At 46.9% G+C, this 22,562-nt stretch overlaps 1 protein-coding gene across 9 annotated transcripts; it reads left to right on the plus strand.

Annotated features, from left to right (window-relative positions):
- The first annotated feature begins 285 nt into the window (after positions 1-285).
- LOC130260848 (fibrinogen-like protein 1-like protein) lies at positions 286-17,001 on the plus strand. 9 transcript variants are annotated; one of them, XM_056506615.1, is made up of 7 exons: positions 325-426; positions 7,432-7,531; positions 8,262-8,452; positions 13,345-13,711; positions 13,991-14,134; positions 15,224-15,289; positions 15,885-17,001. In XM_056506615.1, exons 4-7 carry the CDS (start codon positions 13,708-13,710, stop codon positions 16,511-16,513), a joined length of 843 nt encoding a protein of 280 aa, XP_056362590.1. In that variant the 5' UTR covers positions 325-426; positions 7,432-7,531; positions 8,262-8,452; positions 13,345-13,707; the 3' UTR covers positions 16,514-17,001. The 9 variants fall into 9 exon arrangements, with proteins under 9 accessions (XP_056362588.1, XP_056362587.1, XP_056362589.1 ...); XM_056506610.1 differs by having other exon boundaries at positions 331-426; positions 7,441-7,531; XM_056506612.1 differs by lacking the exon at positions 8,262-8,452 and having other exon boundaries at positions 302-426.
- Positions 17,002-22,562: the final 5,561 nt, after the last annotated feature.

Consider the following 22,562-nt stretch of genomic DNA (forward strand, 5'->3'; position numbering starts at 1 on the left):
ACCGCCAGTTGCGGATTGGCCACACGGCCGGTCGATCGCGCCGCCTCGCCCCGCCCCGCCGGCGCAGCGGGGTGAGAGGTCGCGTTATGTAAGTGGCAGCGCAGCGCTCGGCTCCATTTTGTGGCCTCCCGTTATCCGCCCTCCCCCCCTTGCGCGCGGCAGCCAATCTCAGCGCACTCCGCCCCTCCAGCGCCGCGGCCACCAATCAGAGCGTGATCCGGCTACCGCCCCTCCTCGCGCCCCTTCGGGTATCGCGGCGTGGCCGCGCGCCGGGCTTTGTCCTCCGCGTCTGGCGCGGGGCATTGTGGGGTTGTAGGTGTTTGTGTGGCGGGCGCAGCCGCCCTCAGGAAGCCCCGGGCCAGGCCGGGTCCCTCCGCCCTGCGGGGAAGCGGAGCGGCAGCTCGGGCGTACGGGCCTCCGGGGCGGGTGAGGAGGAAGAGGAGGCGGGAGCCACGGCCTGGGGGCTGTAGGGGCGGTGGGGAGGTAGCCCGGCCACCCTGTGGGTGCTGCTCCTGGGAATAGAGGAAAGACAAAAATTCGAGAGTTGTGGGCTTTGTGGGTTTATGGTTTTATTTTTCCTTAATAGGAAATGTGTGGGGAGTTTTTGTGGCATGAACATTTACCGAGGATTGGAGGGGCATCAACTCTAGCACTGCCTGCCTAAAGCAGTCAAAGAAACTGTGATCTCATATCTCTTTCCCAGGGATTGGGAAATATAGTCTAGGGATCCTGGGTTTCTTGTGTTCATGGCAGTGAGGACTAGGTCTGCTTTATATACCCGTGTTGTGGCTGCTTCAGGGTGAGAAGCAGCAGCCCTGAGAAGCTGCTTAGAATTATAGAATACCAGAATGGTTTGAGTTCAAAGGGACCTTAAAGATCATCTTTTTCCAACCCGTGCCATGGGCAGAGACACCTTCCACTAGACTAGGTTGCTCCAAGCCCTGTTCAGCCTGGCTTTGGGCACTTCGAGGGATAGGGCAGCCACAGCTTCTCTGGACAACCTGTGCCAGTGCCTCACCATTCTCACAGGGAGTAATTTTTTCCCATACCCAGTCTAACCATGTCCTATGTCAGGCAGATAGATAGTCAGATTACCCCCTGCATGTGGAAGGCTGTTTATGGTGGGTGATTTGGCCCAAGGGGATGTATGAATTGGGACCGGTTCTGCTCTGGAGCAACAGAATTAATGGTGAATTCATTTCTCTAGAAGACAGGGGTGTAACTGCATCTAAGTATTCTCCAGGTTGTAGATGTAATCATCAGATTATTATTGTGTGTTTACTAGATTGCTTTATAGGATCCTTTATGAGGATCTCGTAATTTCTGCTAGTGAAGTATTAAAAGCATTTAACTTCCCTGGGGGCACACTCATTTGACATGTTGTGTAATTCTGGGAAGAAGTTTGTGCTGTGAGTATCCTTGGATACTTGGATTGCATAATGGAGCACAGAGCACAGTGTCTGCTGGAATCAAAAATCTACTGTATTTTCCACAGCATTGTAAACAGGCAGGAAAGAAGGGTAATGCTATAACATAAGTGTTCACTCTTAAACTATTGTTATTAGTAGTAGTAGTAGTAGTATTCTGCAATGGAACAGGTTCCCAGTGAATTTATGCCCCATCCCTGGAAGTGTCCAAGGGTAGGCTGGACAGGGCTTGGAACAACCTGGTCTAGTGATAGGTGTCACTGTCCATGATTTGGATGGACCAGGATTATCTTTAAGGTCCCTTCCAAATTATCCCATCCCATCCCATCCCATCCCATCCCATCCCATCCCATCCCATCCCATCCCATCCCATGATTCTATGATTTTGTTTAGTACCAGAATAGATACGTAATGCCATAAATCCATCAGTGAGTGTAAGAATGGTTTTTGAGGATTCCTGTTACTCCTGTAAGCTGTTGTAGGAGTTACTTGAAATCACAGTCAGCTTACAGCCAGTGAAAAAGGTTCTTGTGGTACTTCACATTGAGCTTGACTTTATCCCATGTTATTTTGTCAGAAATTAGAGTACCTAAACTGAGATTAGAGTACCTGAGCTGAAATTCTACATGGTGTGCGTCTGCCTCTCTGGCCTTCAGGGCAAAGTAGGGAGGAGAAGGAAAACTGGAGTGTAATGAACTGAGGGAGAATGGGGAGCAGATATAGACCTGTGGAGCAGTGTAATTTGGGAAGAACATACTTAGCTGGAAGGCAGTGTTGAGTGAATACGGCTACTCTGTAGCTCTGACACTGGGGACACCTCAGGGCTCCCCATGGAGCCACGTGTCTGTTCCTCCATAGCAAACCATTGGGATCTGAGGCATAGCAGCCCTCTGGTGTCGATACAGGACTGGTAAAGGTCTGGTATCCCCCAGTCATTTTTCAGGCTGGGAAATTGTGTGTAGTTCCTGGCACACACTCACCAGAGAGCTGTGCATTGACCCTGCAGCTGCTTGCTGAGGCATCCAAAGGTTGGGTTTATCTTCACAGGCAATACCTGCCTGTTGCTGCAGCTTTTCAGCCTCAAGAGCTCTGAGTTACTCCAGGATAGTTTTTTGAGACTGTTGTATACTGTCTCCCAGTGCCCAGGAGATGGCACTCCTGCATTTGGACAGTGTGTGCAGCTGTTCTCCAGACACACCAGAGGTTTCCTGAAGAGGAAAATCTCATCATGGGCTGCCTGTTTGGCTCTGCTGGGGAGGGAAGTGGCCACATTTGCGGGGTCTGGTGATCTGTCCTGTTCTTTGAGATACCAAAGCTGTGGTGGTGAGCTGTGAGAACAGTCTCTGCTCAGCAGGCAGGCGTTCCTGGTGCGTATTGATGGTGCAAACTCCAGCAGTGCATTGGTGTCACTGTTAAGTAGTTGTCACCATAGTAGTTATCACCTGCAGCTGCAGCTCCTCCATGTGTGAAGGCTTTAATCACAGCCAGATGAAAGCGCCCTTGTGAGGATGGAGCCCAGATGAAGCCTTATTGCTGGCTGTCTCTTCTCAGCCATGGCTGGTGCCTATAACATTCCAGCAGGGAGCACATGATGGAAATCGCCATTGGACCCCCTCCTTCTCACTTACAGTCCTCAACTGCTCTTGCCCTTCCCATCAATCCCCATCCTCCCTCCCCTTCACCAGCAGTCTACATAGAGGAAATAGAAGCATTTGGACTCATGTGAAATAACCTTCCATTCCTGTTAAACACTGGTGGAACTAAGGGGATTTACCTGAGCAAATGAGTTGAATACAGGCAGGAGATGAAGCTGTGTCCCTGGGGATGTTCTCAGATCTTCCCTCTTCAGAAACAAAAGCAGATTTTCAAGTCTGGTACATGCGCGTTTCGGAGGCGAGACTGAGTTGGTGACCCAGAGGAGTGAGGAGCTGGTGAGTGGTGGGAGACATGACACATGAGTCAGTCCATGCTAGCCATGCTGCTGTCTGGCTCTTGTCCTGACTTGCCTGGCTGGAGTGCACCTGAGGAAGTGCTGCATTGATGCTGTTCCTAGCAGCTTCCAAACACACTTGGAGGTGCTCGACCTGGTGGTTTGCAAAGCCCTTCTCTGGGTTATGGACTTTGTACTGACACAGGAGAGAGTCAATGTTCCTAATCTCTGGGCACAGTGTCCTGCTGATCTGTCAACTATTCTTGGGATCTTGCTTGAAAACTGTTTCCTCTTGTGTTCCTACCCCTTCAAGCAGTTTCTCAGTTTCCTCATCCTTCCCATGGCAATCCAGATTTCCCAGTTACCCCATACTGCTCCTCTGGGCTGGTGAATCAGCAGAAGCCAACTCTGCCCTAAGTGTTCTAAGGTCAGTTTGATCCTAAATGTGACTTTGGCCATGTGGGTCATAACATGCCTGTCCCATCACTTCAGGTAGCTGCCAAGATCCAAAATCAGCTATTGCCCTCACCCCAGTGTCTGCTGGACTACACAGTGCTAGACTTGGTGCCAGCTGTCTGGACATTGTGCTGACGCACCTCCGTTAATAACACAGGATTTGGGAGCAGGAGCTGTGGGTAGGTGGCCAAGTCTGCCACCCTGCTGTCCCAACTGATGCTCCCCACAGGGGAGCTCCCACAGGGCTTTGCATTTGGAGTTGCAAGCAGCCTTTTGTCTTTCAGAGAAAAAGGAGAGAGCTGATTAAACCTGGAGGAGCTGGAAGAGTCACAGAGAGGGGACTTCAGGGAGGATTTAGTTAAAAATGGCCCAGATACATCAAACCGTCTCCTGCAGAAAGCCATACCTCATTACTGCTTCTATGTGCAGGACAACTTACAGTACTTATTCTATTAGAAAGAAGCCTGATGCTGCTTTGATATATTCCAAGGAGACCCTGGTAAAGTTTCTGACGCTATTTTCCTTGACTGATTTCAGTCAATCACTTCGGATAGAACTGGCTGCTTACCTGAGGCTGAGGTTACATTGTGTCCCTGCCAGGCAGGCAGGATCCCGCTGGAGTGGGCAGAGCAGTATCTGAGGAGTTCCCGGGGGTGGGAAAACAACAGGCTTCCAGGGAATGTCCCCAAACATCCCCAGCATTATTTACCTCCCAGTGAGGCAGTGAGCACTGCGCAGCTCCTGGTTCATAGCACGCATAACAGGTGCAGATTCCATGGGACATCTGCAGATGCTCTTTCTCTTTGCTGCTGCTTTGATGATGTCCCAAGGTGTGTCAGTCAGCTCTCCTGCTGCAGCCTTGAGTTAATCCAGATGATAGATGGAATCTTGTTTCTTTCTAACATCAGTGAACATTTGAATTGGACCAAAAGGCTCTGGCTTTACTCCATACCTGTGAGCCTGAAGCATGTTTTTGGGCTGATGGTCTTGCTGAGGCAGTACATGGCCATCCCAGGTGCAAATATACATTGTTGTATATATATTTGGTCACAGTTTCATTATCAGAGCCTGTCCTGGTTTAGGGCAAATTTGGGAGGAAACTTCCGAAGGGGTCCCTCAAGAAATCAAATTCAACTGGCCTCTCCCCCTACTGGTTCAAGAAAAAATTTCTTTGGAGAAAAGTGAAAAAAAACCTTTTTATTTAAAAAGCAAAGTGTTCACAAACATAAAAAAATTTAATAATATTGAACAATAAAATCTCTTGCTGTTCTGAAGAGATGGCAAATTCACAAAGTTCTTTTCGTGGGGTGTAACTCGGTTTGCTCAGTCTCTTATCTGTCCTCCCTGTGCTGGAAAATGCCGTGTCCCAGGCCCTAGTGGGCCACAGGTGTGAGTTCCTGGTGCTTTTCTGGGTTTTCAGTCCAGAGCAGGGCCAATCATTTCCAAGAAAAAGAGAAGCCATAGTCTGAGGAACTTCTCTGCCTCAGCTAGCCAAAAAAATAAAAACTAACCAAAAAGCAAAGGAGTGCAGGAAAAACGGGACTTCTGGACAGCAAATCAATATGATTTTGCAGAAGCCAATTTATTGTTTACAATTCACCCTAATTATACAGAACTGTAATTATACAGAACTACTGTCCATGCGGTCACACATTTTGTGATTGGCGATTCTAGGGTATTGATCCGCCCTGTCCAAACCCCCCAAAGTCAGTAATTGGAGGTCGCATGCAGCGTTGCCACCTCCTGTTATCCTGGGCTTTCTAATCTTGGTATTCTGTGTTTTCAACTTCTTCTCTCCCTATTTAGCATAGTTTATGTTCCAGTGGCCTTGAGGGATCTCAACAAGTTGTCGAAAAACACCTAAGATTCTCTCATGCTGTGCACCTGTTATAAACACTGGTCTAAACTAAGAAACAGTTAGTGTGTGAAAGAAGCATGTGAACGAACAGGAAAATTTGCAGGAAAACAACTAGGCAGCAAAACTAAATAGCTACTAAATACAGTTTTTGGCTGGTGCACACACAAGGCCTGGATTTGTACAGACATGTCCACTGTGGCCTAAACTTTGTCCAGCATTACAACAAAGGAGAGCTCTGTCCTGCTGTCTGTGCTGCAGACAACACAGTCCATGAGAAGGAATGAAGGGAAGCAAGTGCAGTTTCTGAAAACAAACCATGCTTCTTTTCCCACCCTTTGCTCTCAGAACCAGTCTTAGAGATGCAGAACTTAATATCCAGCATAAACAGAACAGATGATTGGGGATACAAGCATCATAAAGTCACCCTAGTACAAGCCAGTAATGCCATCTCTATTAGCACATTTTGGTAGCTCCTAAGTCAAGGGTTCTGGACTGGCACTGCAGCACAGGCAGCTGCACCAAGAGTGTGCAACAGCCAAACCCTACTCAACAGCTCAACCCCAATCCTTCCAAATTCCTGGTAGGAAACCTGCTCGCAGTTGCATGTCTTCATGGGGAAATCCTGCCCTGTATCAGTTAAAGCCATGGAGCATCCTGCATGTGCTGGAAGCTCCTTTGTACCCATAGGGGCAAAAAGTGGGGTGTTGTAGGCTTCTGAGCCTAGAGGTGGACTTTGCATCTGACCAAACCACCTTCCCTTTGGTACCCAAGGACACCCTTTGGGAAAGGGTCCTCTCCCCACTCTTTGCTGTCTTCTACATGGTAAGAAATTGCTCTGGCCTAAAACCAGCATTGTTTTTTTTAGGCTGGGGAATGAGCAGGGAAACTCCTTCACATGTGCTGTGTTTCTGTGACTGGGGAATTGAGAGAAGCCAGAGACACCCATGCAAGGGCCCAATCCCACAGCTCTCCATGCAGCACTCAGTTCTTGCCAAGGGGAGATAATGTCAAACTGCTATTCCATCAGCTTTCCCTTTTTGGGGGAGCTTGGTGACCCCAGCTGAGGGACATCGTGCCTGGTCCTGCATGGTGTCTGTGTTGCTGCTGAAGAATTACTTCAGGTTCCCCAGGAACCACAGCCTCTCCTAGGCCACCCACTATTTCTTGCCACTGCAAGACCATGGAGCTGGACCACAACACTATTGAATTTTTCCTGAGGAAAGTTTAGAGAGGACCTGCAGGCTCTTCCCTGTGTGAGAAGAGTGGTGTCAGAAACTGGAAAAGGCAGTAATTGCTGCTATTGTGGCTGTCTGAGACCTGCCAAGCCTGTAGCCATAGACAAATTAGTAGGACAGGGTAGGAAGAAAAGTCACTTTGTTGCCTAACACCTGGGAAGATATTTAATGAGACAAGTAGCCTTGACCTCAAAATATTTCCAAGCTATCAGCAGAGGGAAGAGGATGCTGTTGTCAAGGGTTGCACTGCTGCAAAGCAAATGCTGTTCTGCTGAGCTGATGAGCCCTGGCATCTGTGTTGCTGCGGGGCTGCACTCACCATGAGTGAATATGAAGAACTCACTGGCTTGAAAAAAAAGGGTGTTAGAAATGCCTATTTGGAAGATGTCTCCAGGATGATGGGAGGACATCTGTATCATCTTGTTTTTTCCATCCTTGAGTTTGGAATGACAAAGATTCATCTGGAGAACTTGATTTTACCACTAATGGTGGCAAACTCAAATGTTCTTGTATTTCATCCCTGAGTCCCTGCAGTGTCCTTGTGCTTTCTGTGCCAAGAGGTGACATCACAAACTGGGCCAATTGCAACTAGAGAACAATGATGTCCAGATATTGACGACACCAGGTAAGTAACAAAACTCATCACAATGCTTACATATGGATATAAGGGAGAAAAAAGAATAGATTTAGAGAACTCAGCTAACATTTTTAATTTAACTCCTCTTAAATTCTTTCTTGAACTGCTCTTGTCACATCAATCTGGTGTTGACTCTGCCTTTCTAGAGCCATTTCAGACCTGCCTCTGCTCAAGCCTGTTCACTGACAGCTTCTTGAGCCCTTTTTCTCCAAGTACTTGCAGGATTGGTGAATGTCTCCAACCTGTGCTTTCGATGGATAGAGGTTTAGTACAGCAACATGTGGGGGAGGGTGTGTGATGACTCTTGGGACACAAGAGATGCCTCTGTTGTGCGTAGGCAGCATGGCTGCGGGAACAAAGTATCAGCCCTGAGCAGTGTTTATTTTGGGAGAGGATCTGGGTTGTACTATCTGGCTGGACAACATTAACTGCAATGGGATGGAGAGGCCCAGTGAGTGCTCATTGCAGGCATGGGGAGAGCACAACTGTGGGCACGACAAGGAAACCGGCATTGCGTGCTCAGGTGACTATGGGATTTGCCTCATCTGTGCTCTTTGGGCAGGCAGGGCTTGGTAATGTCTTGGTCTTGCAGAACCAGCCACAAGGTGTGTGTCTTGGGCTTGTTCAATCCTCCTCTGTCCTGCCCCAGGCTGGCCCAGGGACTGCAGTGAGGTCCCTGCTGGCAGCCCCAGTGGCATCTACATCATCTGACCCACAGGGCTGCATCATAATGTACTGTGAGATGAGTGGGGCAGACAGGGGCTGGACATCCAGAGGAACCAACTCAGCTCAGCTGAGCTCCTGGAATGAGTCTTGGATCACCTACAAAGCGGCTTTGGGAATGTACACACTGAGTTCTGACTAGGCACCGAGTACATCCACCAGATCACCAGGCAGAAGGTCTACCAGGTCAGGTTTGTCATCTGGGATGCTGCAAATAACATGAAGTTCGCAGACTACAACCTGTTCAGCTTGGATGATGAGTCCCAGCACTACCAGCTGAGGCTGGGAGCACACTCAGGGACAGCAGAGGATGCCATGGCCTCCAAGGGCCACTTGGAAGAGTCTCCATAATATATTCTAAAAGCCTCTCAGTAATAGTAGTTAGGAAGGTTTCTTAAAATGATACATGTCTTTTAGATAGCGATGCAAGGATATAATAAAGTCTGTAAAGCAGCCAGCTTTGTAATTTATCTTCAGTTAAACAATCAATAGTACCATAGACAAATAGCAAATAAGTAAAGTAATAATATCTTATGGATAATGTCTGTTATAAAAAGTCAGTGAATTCATATAATGAGATTAACAACATAATCAGGATTATTGATATATCAGTGGTAACTGTCTAAAGAAATTGAGGTAATATTTTCTTAGACATTTATGCATATATGACATTAAAGCAAAAATGTAAAAAACAAAGCACTAAATAGCTTAACTAATCAGTTGTCTTATCTCTACAATAAAATAACTGCATCTTGTAGTTCAAATGAACAGATTTTAACAGAAGTTAGCTCCATGCAAACTTCGCATTACTTATCTCTTTATCAAAAGAATTTCATCTTATAATTTAAAAAAACATATTTTAACAGATCTTAAAACTAATTTCACTGAAACTTAACATTACTTAGATATAATAAAAGTACACCTAAGAGACCTGAAAGTTAACATTACTGAATTGATCTTAATAGCACTTAACAGAACTTAAAATAATAGAACTTGTGAAAAATGAGGTTCACTTTCCTGGTAAAATTTAAAAAGTTTAATAATACAATAAAGCAAAAGGTTATACAGCTGGGTTCTTGGCAGTTAGCCAAGAGCAGTCTTGCTGTTTTGGAGACACCTCTTAAATTCATCAGCCTGTTGCATATTCATAGACCTGTCATGCTTATTCAAACTTTTCTATAAACTATTTTCCATATTCCAGGAACTGTTTTGCATGGCTGCTCCTTGGCTCTGCCTTTTTAGAGCATGTGTGTTTCTTGGCTGTGGTTTTAATTTATTTTTCTTATCAGTCTTAATTTGGGCTGTGATCTTCAATTTCTACAGTCAGTCAGTGCTGGTAGCTGGTATATCTGTGGCAGGTGTCTAAGCAGGTATACTAAGTGTTATCCAACCAAGCAGGCAGTTCACAAACACACTCTATCAGCTTGTTACTCCTGAAGAAAACTATATCTTAAAAACCATTTCAACACCACACATACAGTGTCCAACCTAATATTTGCAAAAGGCTAATACCATAATACGTATTTATAACAGAACTTAAATTGAATAACACTTAAATTTAACTTTGCTTAATCTTAAAACTTAATCAGAACAGAATACTTGATACTTAATCTTAACAGAAATTAACCGTACTTAACATAATCTTAATTCATTTTGACTATCATTACAAAAAGTTACTGAAAAATTGTCATAGGGCAGTTAAACATGCAAGTAAACAACTGTATTGAGATAGTAGCAACATGAATTTACTGTAGGAATTCAACTGCTGCAGCTTTTATAAGAATGCTTGTACAATAGATTTGAGTTTGGCCTAATAAAAGTAATGGGATATAAGTACTGAAGTCTAAAACAATGAGTTTTACACAAGTAACTTGTTAGGTTACCTTGGTTGGTGTGTAAGACTGATCCCTGCATGCCAACAGTTACAAAGTTAAGGGGTCAGTTTATTCCCCAGAGTAAGTTACTGTTTACTCTATTTGTAGTCCTTTGGTATGCTTAAATGTGGCAAGGAAGAATAATTACACTTGAATTACTAAATAGCTGTACTGAAAGTTTCACAATAAAAAGTTTGTTAAAACTATGAAGTAAAAGGCAAGCAACCGGTAATACAAATGGTTTGACTGAGGCAAAGTGTCCCTCAGGGCCATTGATCTGTATCAAGTGGTGATTTTGATAGCTAAGGCTGCTTCCCCCAGTACTTGAAAGTGTCTGGGGCACTTCAGCAAGGGCCCATTGTGGGGACCATTTGGCTTGAGAGGTAACAGTAACTCAGGCCCTCTGTCTATGAGACTGACAAGGGGTATCTTTTGTCCTTTTAATGTCAGGGTACATTGGCATGTAGGGCGTTGTTCTAATATAGGCTGTACCCAGCATATTTGGGGTGTTACGCATACGTTGCCCTGGTGGTCCAAAAACTCCTGTGGGAAGCAAATGAACAGATGAATCAAGTAATGTTACTGTGTCAGAGGTTGCCAGGTCCAGTCCAGCATTCTCTGGTGGGGCGGGTTGTAGACTGGCGATGGTCTAGCAAAGGCTGCTTGTGGTGGCTGGGCTGGGGCTTGCTGCAGTCCACTTTGGTTTGCAAGCCCCACAAATTTCACAAGCAAAGCTTCTAACCCTTTTTTCCACTGAGCATCAAAAACGACATACTGTTAGGGTTAATAGTAAGTTCTCCAGTTCCTTTAAATCATGAGGGGTCATAAGATGTGTTGACAGCGTAGACCGTAAAAGATTAGCAAAATGGAGAGATCCCAGTCCGTGTTCTGTAGCCATGCAGTGTAGGTCCTTAATTTCCAAATACACGAGGGGTTCCCACCGTGGGGTATTTCCCCTGGCACCATGAAACATGACTGGTGCGACTATTTTTGCTGCAATATCAAAATTCCCCTCCTTCAGAGCCTTTTTCTTTCATCGCACCCAGTTTTCATGGGGGTCAGAAGGGGATAGGTCAGGCTCAGCATCTGGATCTATTGGTCCCAGGTCGAAGGGGACTCCCTCCTCACTGCTAGAGCCACAGTTGGCAATATAGGCTGCTAAGGACCATGAGACAGAATGCCTTCCCCTCCTTTGTCTGGGCAGAGGGCGCGGCTGCTCTCCAGTATCAGGAATGCCAGTTTCAAGCGGGGAGAGTGAGAGCGGGGCAGGGGACCAGCGACAACCGCAGAGGATACAGCTCTGAGACTCCCTGCAGAGCTGCCCATACATCAGCCCCAGAGCTGGGCTGTAGACACAGATGCCTTGTGCTGTCCATCACCAAAGGCTAGGGCTGAGGTCAACACTCTTTCCCAGGGGCTATCTCTGATCCCTAGTTGCTTTGTGGCAACTCTGAGCTTTCTGACAGGATACGTTGTACAGTGCCCCTTCGACAACACTCCTCCCTTATCCCATGTGTCCTGAGGGGAAAAAACAGGAGGGCTCTGCTGACGTGCTTTCCCCATTGTGTTTGGGTAGGCATCGCCCCAGTCCAAGTGCTCTCTGAGAGAACATCTCCAGTTCTCTCTGACCAGTGCCTCAGGCAGCAGCTATTAGGTCACATCTGTGCCAGCTGTTTCAGTAAACCCTCAGTACTGGGCCAGTCTCCTCCTTCTCTTCTACCTTTAGTCCCCATTTTCATCCAGTGCTTGGGCAGCACCAGCAGGTCCTCCCCACGACCTGCCATTTGACATCCAGCTCCTGCTATGGTCCTGGTGGAATCATTTGTGCCCCTGTGTGTCACCAGCACTGGGTGTCCATCTGGCTCCAGTACACTCTCTGTGCTGGGAGATGATGGTTCCCTGGGCAGCAGGTCCCACAGCAAGGGCAGGGGAGGAGCAGGGGACAGCTGCAGGTCTCTGTCTGGGAGAGGCTCAGTCCCTTCTTCTCCCTCCTTCCATAATTCAGCTTCCCTTGTGACCTCCAGATACTCTGGCTGGGCTCACTTTTCCAAGGCCATCCATGCCCTGACACTGTTACTTTAAGGGTCTGCAGTGCTGGAGGGTCTCACCATGGGGTCCCGGCTGCAAGGACCTCCCTTAGAGCTGTAGGATGAGGATGTCACTGAGGAGTAACAGCAGCCAGGGCCATCCCAGCATCCACAGGTGGGGATGTCAGGCACAGCTTTGCACCTTGGCTTTGGGGCTGCACTTGGTGCCCAGGTGGGTGCAGAGAGCCAGCCCTACTCCTGTGTGGCATGGGGAGTGCTGCTGAAGGGCTAGGGAGGCCCTTCTCATCTGTTTTGAAATTGGGCTGCCAGAAATGTCTCTATGACAATGCCCTATGACAATATATATGGCATTGGAAACAGAGGCTGCAAATGAGGCCCTTTTGCAGCTCAGTGTGTGTGGAATCCCATGTGAAATGTCAGAGCACAGTATCCCCTCGAGTGATGCACCATGTGAGGGTAGACAAACCTGGAAGGTGTCTAATAAAGATTTCTGGCACGGACAGGTGACAGACTGTCCCTACAGGCCTTGGCTTCAAACTCTCTAAGTATTAATAACTCTGAGAAAAAACCTTATCAGTAGCTTTTGTTGGTTTTGTGGAATTTGGTGTGAACACCAGCAATTGAGAATTCTTATCACTGAAGCATAACAGCTGGCATGTGAGAAAAGGCGTCTGTGGAAGGAGGCAAACAAACCATAAATTTCCAGGAATGAGTGAGTTCTGCTGTTTGGATTGACTACCTCAACTCACTGAAAAACAGAGCTGGGCTGCAGGCAGAGATGCCTTGTGCCCTCCATCAGCAAAGCCTGGGGCCAAGGTCAACAACCTTTCCCAGGGGTCATCCATGACCCCTGGGTGCTTTGTGGCAGCTCTGAGCAAAAACCTATTGGTCATATAGTGCTCCTGTCCCTACACTCCCCACCCTTATCCCATATGGCCTGAGGAGAAGAAGCAGGCTCAGGAGAGCTCTGCTGACCTGCTCTCCCCTACTGTTCATGGGTGGGCAGGCCCAGGTGCTTTTTCAGAGAGCATCTCCATTCTCTCATGGCCAGTGCATTAGGCAGCAGCTGCAACTGTTGGGTCACATCTGTGCAGGGTGTTTTGGTAAATCCTCAGCATCAAGCTGAAGTATCTTCTTTCTTCCCCTCTTCTTTCAGTCTCCATTTTCATCCAGTGCTTGGGCAGCACCAGCAGGTCCTCCCCCCTGACCTGCTGGCTGATGCCAGGAGCCCCTGCCATGGTCCTGGTAGGTGTTATCAGGAGCTTTTCTTGGTTTCGTGGAATTCTGTGTGAACCCCAGCAGCTGGGAACCCTTACCACAGACACGCAACAGATGGTGCATGAGCAGAGGTACCTGCAGAGGACAAACAGACCATAAATTTCCAGGAATGGATGAGTACTGCTATTTGATCAGCTGCTTCACCTCACCAATGAGCCCTATATAACATCAGGATTGGCCATGCTGCCACCAGACCAGACCTACTCAGCTCCCCACTCCACGGGGTCTCAACAGAGAGAGCATGGGTGAGTGTGGGATGGGATGGGATGGGATGGGATGGGATGGGATGGGATGGGATGGGATGGGATGGGATGGGATGGGATGGGATGGGATGGGATGAATTCTGTGTGCAGCTGGGCATCCTTGCCTTTCTTTCCAAGGTCCTAGGTCCCTTGTGCTTTGTTTATCCCTTCTGTAGTAGCTCCTGAGTATCTTTAGGTACCAGCAATGCCTACAATCCAACACGCCAGTTCTCCTCCAGAGGATTCACATTCCCAGATTCACTGTGTATCTTCTTTCTCCAGCGGCTCATCACTACAATCCTCTGTTCTTCACCTCCGTGCTGGCCCTGCTATCCCCACTTCTTGCTCTGCACATTGAAAACCTGGAGAGATTGAAAGTAAATTTAGATGAAATAATTAATATCCCTTCTGACAGACCTCTTCCTGGTATGTGTTTACTGTCTTACATCCCTGAATTCTGTTCATCCAAATTTCAGGAGCCCTCTCCTCTGCACAGAAAGGGAGGTGTGGAGAATACTCTTGTGGAAATAAAAGCATCCTGATCAAATCTTTCTCTAATTTAATAAATTAAGTTAAGTTAAGTTAAGTTAAGTTAAGTTAAGTTAAGTTAAGTTAAGTTAAGTTAAGTTAAGTTAAGTTAAAACTTCACCAGATTTGATAATTCAACCTTCATTGTTATTGACAAGATTGTATGTGGCAGCTTTTTCTAGACAGACTCTTACTTTATGTATTCTCTTCCCATATATATTTGCATAGTTCATTCAGAGCCCTGAAACTTCAGAAAGACTTTGTATAAGTGAATAACCAAAATGCTTTCTGAGGCTTGCACGTGGCTAAATGGTTCTGAAACATCATCACACCACTGATGGAGGTCACAATTCCAAAGGCTGTCAGGGAAACAGTCTTACTGAGATGGGTGCTGGGATTTCTCTTAAATACAGTGTTGTTCTCTCATAGCTGTGAGCTCCCTCATACTCTGAAGGTTTCTGGAGCTCTTTGAGTTAAATGAACATATGAATCCATCCCTGAAAAGCAGGTTCACAGGAACAGTTTGCAGTTGTTTGATCTTGGTCTGAGAGCACCCATGGTCTACTCCCCTCTCGATCCTTGTCTCCTGTACATCCTTCTACTCATCAATACTACCCTGAGCAACTTGTTCAAGTGGAAAGTGTCCTTGCTTATAGCAAGGGGGTTGGGCTAAGTCGTCTTTTAAAGGTCCCTTCCAACCTAAACCATTAATGATTCCATGGTTCTACTTGGATATGCCGTCTGCTCCTTGTGAGAGAAGCAAACAGGCAGCTGCTTAATGGCTGCAGCATTCCTATTCCTAGTCTGTGATCCCTTTGAAGATTTTCCAACCAAGAACTAACACACAGGAAGAAAAATAAGCCTCGTGGCATCATTGAAATGCCCTATAAAAAACTCAATGCTGGAAATAATATCCTGTGGGGGATAGACTTACCTCTGTTTTGCAGCACAGGGCTATTTTTCTCTTTCCTTGTTTTCCTGATGCAGATGAAGCTGAAGGGATCATCCAGCAGAACCGGGCAGCTGACCCTCAGCAGGAACAGGGCCGCAGTGGTAAGCTCCCACATCCCCCAGGGAACAGGGAAAGGCGTAGGGAATGAAGTGGTGGCAAGTTGGCAGTCAGCCTGGGAAGCAGCCAGTCCAGCACCTCAGCAGAACTCCAAGTGCTCTTCCAAACTTGAAGGCCACTGAATGAGAATGTGGTCAGGTTGGACATGGGGAAGGAATGTCAGAAAATGAGGGTGGTGAGGACCTGGCACAGGTTGCCCAAAGAAGCTGTGACTGCGCCATCCCTGGAAGTGTCCAAATCCAGGTTGGATGGGGCTTGGAGCAGCCTGGTTTAATGGAAGGTGTCCCTGGCCATGGTGGGGGAGATGGAACAAGATGGGCTTTAAGGTCTCTTCCAAGCCAGCCCATTCTGGGATTCTGTGATCTCAGAGGATGCTGCTGCCATTACTTTCCTGCCACAAATCCACTGAGGATGTCCCTTCTGAGCAAAGCTGGGCTTCCACAGCCATCCACAGGGTCCAATGCTAAGGGAATGAGGTTTCCTCCTTCCTGACCCTAGGGATGCAGTGGATGCCAGGGTTGCAGAGACAGCAGACTGAGATGTTGTGTGTTGGTCCTCCAATGTTCTCTCATGCCCCAGGTTGGCCCAAGGACTGCAGCGAACTCCCTGCTAGCAGCCCCAGTGGCATCTACATCATTCAGCCCACAGGACAGCAAACTATCGTGGTATACTGTGAGATGAGCAAGGACGATGGAGGCTGGACTGTTATCCAGAGGAACCACAGAGATACACCAGTCAGCTGGGATGAGTCTTGGAGCACCTACAAACATGGCTTTGGGAATGTACACACTGAGTTCTGGCTGGGCACTGAGTACATCCACCAGATCACCAGGCAGAAGGTCTACCAGGTCAGGTTTGTCATCTGGGATGCTGCAAATAACATGAAGTTCGCAGACTACAACCTGTTCAGCTTGGGTGATGAGTCCCAGGGCTACCAGCTGAGGCTGGGAGCACACTCAGGGACAGCAGAGGATGCCATGGCCTCCAAGGGCACGACCACCATGCATGACAACATGAAGTTCTCTGCTAAAGATCGAGATCAGGACACTTCTAGTGGGAACTGTGCCTCCAGCTCCGGGGGCGCGTGGTGGTACTCGGCGTGTTACTCTGTGCGTCTGAACTTCAAAGGGGCCATGACATGGGGCAACCTGTGCCAGGGGAGCTGCAGAGCCTCAGCCATCCTCATAAAACCCACCACCTACTGCTAGATGCATTTTCGTTTCCTTTCTGTCCAATCTGTCCAATCTCTGGCTCTCCAAAGAATTGGAACAAAGCAAAACCAAAATGGGTGTGCCATGGGGTCTTTGCAGCAGTTGGTCATACGTAGCTACTGAATAAAATAAGGCATTTTCCACTTCTTCTTCCTCCTGTAGATTTTCTCTACTTCTCAGCTGTGCCTGTGTCCTCTAGTTCAGAGTCAGATAATTTTAATAACATTAATAATAGAAACACTCTCCTGGAAACTCAGAAGTTCCCATGTCGGTAGTGTGTTTCATACGACATGTGAAATGGTCAACCCAGTAGACTTCTGTGGTGTTGTCAGTTAATTTACATCTTTAGTTTCAGGAATACTACCTAATTTTTGCTGAAGATCTTGCTCAAATACTAAAGTGCACAGGCAACTTGCCACTCTGAACCTCCTGCATGTAATGCTTAATAGATGTTAAATAGTCAAATAAATTGGCATTCAAAGAACTGTCTGAATTGTGAAAGTCTATTTCAGACCTCTGAAGTGCTCAAAGAGGTTAATGCATTAGAAGGTTTCTACCTCTGCAGCTCAGCTTTTCCCTGAGCCAGGGCAATGATGACTTCCCAGAGTCAGTGCTGGTAGAACAGTTGGACTTTGTGATCCTAGAGGGCTTTTCCAACCCTCATAATTCTATAATACATCTTCATCTTTGAGGGCAGAGCCCTTCAGCAGATGCCACCCATTCCAGCCTCCATGGTATTTATGTACTAAAATTGCCTTCAGTGGCATGTGAGTCTTGGAGTGTCTTTGGCTCAGGGAGATGAGAGCTGTTTCCTCATCAATATAGAGACATAAGCTAGAAAATAAAAACTATCTTGTGTATGATTTTTTACACTGTCATTTTACTGCATGTCTGCCTTGAAATGTGGGATTTTTCTCCCTGCCTCCTACTGCCTCCTGCTACTCTGCAGTGAGTCATAAGGTGTGTGACAGGTGGGAGTAGGCATCTGCCAGCTCAGAATGGAGACTAAACCTAGTGTAGGAGACAATAACTTAAATAAAATGTTCTTGGCTGTCAAACTTGGGAATTTCTTGTCACATTTAGAAATATTTTTGGTTTTTTTTCTTGGCCAACTTTCTTGCCTTGAGATACACATGGAGATGTGTGATTAAAGGAACCCTCTGCTAATGCCTCCGCCCCCTCAAACTGGGCACCCACTATGCATTCAGGTAGGGTGAGAGGCAGCTCAGGGGCAGTGCCATCCACCTGTGATGGGCCCCCAGCATCAAATTGTCTTCCATGACAGGAAAGACAATTCCATTGGATATTCCATCCTCATGGTGAGTCTACTTGGCAAGATGCAGAAAAGTCTCTTTTGCACCATGTCCCCTTGTTATCTTTAACCAGAGTGTCAATTGTCAAGTGGAAGAGATTGTCCCCATCTGCCTTTGCGAGAGCCCACCTGCAGAGATGCCACCAGCTCTGGGGTCCTCAGCACAGGGAAGATGTGAAGCTGTTGAAGCAAGTCCAGAGGAGGCCATGGAGATGCTCCAAGGGCTGGAGCCCCTCTGCTCCAGACAGGCTGGCAGAGCTCTGGGTGTTCACCTGGAGAAGAGAAGGGTCTGGGGAGACCTTAGAGCCCCTTCCAGGGCCTAAAGGGGCTCCAAGAGATCTAAATAGGGACTTTGGACAAAACACTGGAGTAACAAGACAAGGGGGCCTGCCAGAGGGCAGGGTTAGATGGGATATTGAGAAGAAATTCTTTCCTATGAGCATGGTGAGGCCCTGGCACAGGATGCCCAGAGAAACTGTGTCTGCCCCATCCCTGGAAATGTCCAAGGCTAGGCTGGACAGGCCTTGGAGCAACCTGGCCTAGTGGAGGGTGTCCCTGGCCATGACAGTAGGGTTGGAACCATGCTACAATTTTTTGAAGTGATACCTCACTTTTCCTACAAGCTCCAAGGTTGCTGTGTTTCCTCAGGCCTCTCTTGCTCTCTCCAGGGAGGCTCAGCTTGTCCCATAGTAACAGAGATGGGGTATAGTCCCCCCCCCCAGCAGGCTCCTCTTTCTGGGCAAACAACTTGGTACGTATCACCATCATGAAACCCACTTAAAATGCAATGTCACTAAAAAGAAGGGATTTGAGAAGTGCAATTTCATCACTACATTTCTGCTGGTCCCCAGAGGGAGCTCTTGCCCAGGGTTTGCCAGGCAGCTTCCTGTGGGAAGGAAGTCTGGTTGACAAGGAGAGCCCAGAAATACCCTACAAGGAGCTAGCTGCAGGTTGCAATTTTCTTTTCCATGTTCCTTACTCTGTCCTGCTGCTGCATGGAGTGTTGAGATCTTGTCAGCACCAGGACAGGCCCCTGAGACAGGGAATGTGAATGAGGACACCCAAGTAAAAAAGCACCAAGAACTTCATTGCACAGATATTGAATCATGGACTCACAGAATGGTTTGGGATCTTAAAGCTCATCTGGCTCCATCCCTCTGCCAAGGGCAAGGACATCTTCCACTGGACCAGGTTGCTCCAAGCCCTGTCCAACCTGGTCTTAAACACTTCCAGAGATGGGGGAGCCACAGCTTCTCTGGGCAAGCAGAAAATATATAGCAGAAAATTTCTTTCCAGGTAGAAAGAATACAACATGTTTCCCTGAATCAGGATTTTTCAACTTTTTCCAAAGGATTTAATATGGACTTCATAATTGTTTCCTAGGGAACATGGTAAACTTGTACAAGATATCATTTGCTTCTTTTTTTTCAGATCTTTTATTCATCTGCAGCCAATGATGGAAAGTACAAAGACTTTCTGTGCCCATTCTTGCATGGGCCTGAGGAACAGCTGCCCAGGTGGCTCTGACAAGCCAGGGATGTTTCTCACCCTGACAGTCTGGATGATCTCACTCTGTGCCCAAAAACACCCACTTGAGCAAGGGGAGGCCAAGGGTGAACTTGCACCTCTGTCCTGAGTTCCCATCAGTCAGCTTCGATTTGGACACACAAATAATTTCAATAGTTCCAGTCCTCTAACAGTTTATCCAATTCCTTATTAAGTCTGACTAGACTTTTGGTTTCACAACATCCGGAGATGAACACGCCAGCCCTTCCTTTGCCTGGTCCCCCCAGAAACACAGAACAGTCAGGGTTCAAAGGGACGTCTGGAGATCATTCACTCCAATCTCCAGCTCTGAAAAGTGCTGAATAACCACCTCCAAACATTCCTTGTTCCTACTGCATCCATGTCTACACTGTCAGTGCCTGTCACCTCATTCACCTCTTTCCTAACAGCCCTGATGGCTTTTCTTGCAAGGATGACATTCCTACTTCTGACCACCCATTTTCTTTGTCTCTGTGACGTTTTCCAGTGTTTCTCCATCTTTTCTGAGCCAGGCACCAAAGCTACACAGACTTGTGACCTTGTTTTATACTGGGGCAAGCAGTATTTTCCTTGCAATATCTGGAGGCTTTTTTACTTTTTAATTATTCATGAATCTTCAGCTGATGTTTTCAGGGAACTGCTTACAGTTACCTTCAGCTCTTGACTGGCATTAGAGTGCCCCAGTCTGCAGTGACGAATGTGCTTTACTTTACCCTTATTAGCGTTGACTTTCATTTCTGATGTTATCACTCTGTAGCCTGAAATACTTCTGCAGTACTCTCTAGCCACCTTTAGCTGTGACAGTTCTGAACTATTTTCTCCAGCAGAAACACCATGACCATCCTATTTGCAGCCTTTTCTCTGTATAATGAATATTCTGCAAATTCCAGCCCCAGTGGAGATCCAACAGGAAATCTGCATGTTTACCAGTTTGCCTTATCTTGGCAAGCTGTTGATCTGTTACCGCTCAGTGTCTCTGAAAACTCCATGACAGACTTTCTTAAAAGTGTTTTTGGATGGCATTATATTGTCCACACACACCACCTCATCTTGCAACAGCTGAGCTACAACATTCTCATAAAAACTATGTTGACTCTTCCTCAGTTTATTGTATTTACAGAATCATAGATTCATGGAATATCCTAAGTTGGAAGGGACTCACAAGGATCATCAAAGTCCAACTCATGGCCCTGCACTGGACACCCCCAAAATCCCACCATGTTCCAAACAGCACTGTGCAAATGTTTCTTGAGCTTTGACAGCCTTGGGTCCATAACCACTTGCCTTGCCACTTCCCTTTATCCATTAGTTCCTACAAATGCAGTGTTTATTACTAATTTTTCAGTAGGTAGAGAAATACGACTTCTGGAGATCTTTAGACCAATACTGCACTCAGATCTGGAGCCCTCAGCACAAGAAACCTGAACCTGTTGGAGCAAATACAAAAGAGGCCTTGGAAACACTCTGAGGGCTGGAATCTCTCTGGAGATACTTTCAGAGAGCTAGAGGTGTTCCTCTGGAGAAGAAAAGGCTCTGGGGAGACCTTAGAGCCACTTCCAGTGCCTAAAGGGGTCCAGGAGAGCTGGAGAAGGACTTGGGACAAGGAGCTGCAGTGACAAGACAAGGGGGAATGGCTTCCCAGTGCCAGAAGGCAGGGTTAGATGGGATATTGGGAGGAAATTCTTCACTATGAGCATGGTGAGGACCTGGCACATGTTACCCAGAGAATCCCTGGAAGTGTTCTAGAATAGCAAGGGATTGGAAATGGATGAGCTGCTGTTTCCTGCTCCTTTTAATCTCCTTTAAACAAGCTCTCCTTGTTTCTACGTCTCCTTGACGAAGATGTACTCAGGCCACCAACTTTGCTGTTTGTTTTCTAATAAAGCTTTCACAATATATTTTTCCTCTCTACATTGCTCCTGGCAACAGTGCTACAAGTTCCATTCCTAGTGCTTTTTTTTTATTTAGAATTTTTTATTTTTAGGACTTCACCATCCCATGGGAACAGACTGGAAGCTGTGTGCTCCTCTGTATCTGTTGAATGCTGTAGGTCTGAGCCCAACCATCCCCACCCAGCACTGCTGTGACTGCACACATCAGTGCCCCCATGCTGTCTGGATGACATGGAGATCTTCATGTTTGTTCATATCCTATCCAATCCTAGTAAAAAAAACCCTAGTAAATCCAACCCTTCTGTACCAGCCATGCCCTTCCCAGGCACAGGCTTTTTCTCCACACCTCTGAGCATGATGTCAGGATAATTTTGGAGCACTGCTCTGTGGACTGTGGTCTCTAACCACCTGTGTGTCAGTGCACCTTTGGGACATCTCTGGGACAACTTTAGGGCACCCATCTTGCATTGCATTCCAGACTACATCCCCCTTGCCACACTCTCTCCAAGACTGTGTTGCATCCCTACAGCTGTGCTTAGCATCACGCATTTTAGGATCCAAACAGCCTTTTACAAAATTCCTCAGCTCTGCAGCCCACCTGCCCCTATGTAGGACACCTGCTCAACTCCCTTCCCTGGGCTGGATGCCCTTTGCCCATGGGATTTCCCTTTTCTGCAGCACAAGAGGTGCTAGACCAGGAATGAGGGAGTTGTGATTTTCACAAAAGCCTCACTGATGTTTCTCTGTTTCCCTCAAACAGATGTTGTCTCAGAGCACTGAAGTCTGCCTGCGGCTGGTGAACATATGGCAAATGGTTTTTGTCAAAATCCTGGGAAATCTCTTTTGCACAGCATGAGTGGAATGTGCCCAGAAAGCCTCTGTATCTCTGATATTTTTGTTTCTTTGTGCCTTGCTTAATTCTTAGTTTCCCAGGACACTCACATGCCCATTACTGCTTTAAAATGTATGCAGACAGTACTTTTAAAATTACTTCTCTCTTCAACATCTTGACAGGCAGCTTGGGACAGGCTGACGTGGTTATAATGAATCACAGAGGGGACAAAAAGTTACAGATCTACAAAAATCTGGCTGGAAAATGAAGAAATGGTTCTCAAGTGAAGATATGGCCTCAAAGGGAGGTTTGCACCAACCAATATAGAAGCTATCCAAGCCAGCTTTTTGTGCATATTCTTCTTCCAGCTCTGGAAAATATTGTGGATAGCTGCTGACCCTTCTTGGACTCACGCGGATGGTATGGAAAGCATTCAGCTCCATCTACAAAATGGATTAGGGCTTC

The sequence above is a fragment of the Oenanthe melanoleuca genome, chromosome 19, assembly GCF_029582105.1.
Source record: "Oenanthe melanoleuca isolate GR-GAL-2019-014 chromosome 19, OMel1.0, whole genome shotgun sequence".
NCBI classification, from domain to species: domain Eukaryota; kingdom Metazoa; phylum Chordata; class Aves; order Passeriformes; family Muscicapidae; genus Oenanthe; species Oenanthe melanoleuca.

Bases quoted from the DNA above. Each gene is read 5' to 3' on its own strand.
- LOC130260848 (XM_056506613.1), top strand. The intron at 14,135-15,223 runs GTATGTGTTTAC...TTCCTGATGCAG, and splicing joins TTCTGACAGACCTCTTCCTG to ATGAAGCTGAAGGGATCATC. The intron at 15,290-15,884 runs GTAAGCTCCCAC...CTCATGCCCCAG, and splicing joins GCAGGAACAGGGCCGCAGTG to GTTGGCCCAAGGACTGCAGC.